We start from the raw sequence: 839 nt of genomic DNA on the forward strand, positions 1-839 counted from the left end.
GGGGGGGTGGTGGGGAAAGGGGGGGGGGGGGGATGCAGGACATGCACAGCCGTGTCGGCCACCTGAGACAGGGCTAAACCCAGGTCCCAATGTGGCCAGCTGGACACCCACGTCCCACCTGTGGTACCACGACTGCAGCCCACGGGAGCCCGGTGAAAACATCCTGGCCCTGAGCGCCCCACACACCAGGGCCCAGCATCCTCCCCGCTGTGTCTAGGTCCAGCTGGCCAAGGCTGAGACAGCACAGCATGGGGGACACGGGTCATTGCAGGGGCCGGGGCTGGGCCCACGGAGTGGGGGGCTGGAGGCAGAGACCAGCGGGGCCAGAGGCACCGGGGCAGAGACTGCACCTGGGGAAGGGGCTGCCCTCAGGCCTGAGATGGCCCCGAAACTGCCGCAGCCCTGACACGGCTGCCCCAGACCATGCCACCCCTGCCCTGCCCATGCCACCCGGGGGCCCTACCTGCCTGCCCCGGCGGTCCCCGGCTGAGGGTGCCGCGCTGCCCCCCGTGGAGCCGACCGCCCCCATCAGCACCGGGCCCTGCTCCCCGTGTCTGGCTCCGCTCTCCCAGGGAGCCACACGGGACCGGGGTGTCACTCAGCAGGACGGACAGGCACAGGTGGGGCCAGGCTGGGCCGGGCCGCAGCAGACACCAGCTTCCCCGCGGCTGCTGCCCTGCATGGGGCTGGGGACCCCCAACCCACCCCAGGAGGAGGCAGCCCCCATATGCCACTGGCCCATCCCCAAGCCCCAGGGCAGGGGTATGGGGCACGGGGCCGCCCAGCCCTGCCGCAGCGGTGGAGAGCCCTGCCAAGCGGCTCCGCCGCGCCCATCCAGC

General features: G+C 72.6%; 1 protein-coding gene across 1 annotated transcript in view; it reads right to left on the reverse strand.

The window, feature by feature from the left end:
* GOLGA7B (golgin A7 family member B) overlaps positions 1-796 on the reverse strand; it is an 8,828-nt gene extending 8,032 nt beyond the window's left edge. Inside the window, exon 1 of the mRNA XM_025215633.1 lies at positions 464-796. Coding sequence (XP_025071418.1) covers positions 464-529 — 66 coding nt within the window. The 5' untranslated portion in view covers positions 530-796. The remainder of the gene's footprint in view (positions 1-463) is intronic.
* Positions 797-839: the final 43 nt, after the last annotated feature.

Source organism: Alligator sinensis, unplaced genomic scaffold (genome assembly GCF_000455745.1).
Source record: "Alligator sinensis unplaced genomic scaffold, ASM45574v1 scaffold859_1, whole genome shotgun sequence".
NCBI classification, from domain to species: Eukaryota; Metazoa; Chordata; order Crocodylia; family Alligatoridae; genus Alligator; species Alligator sinensis.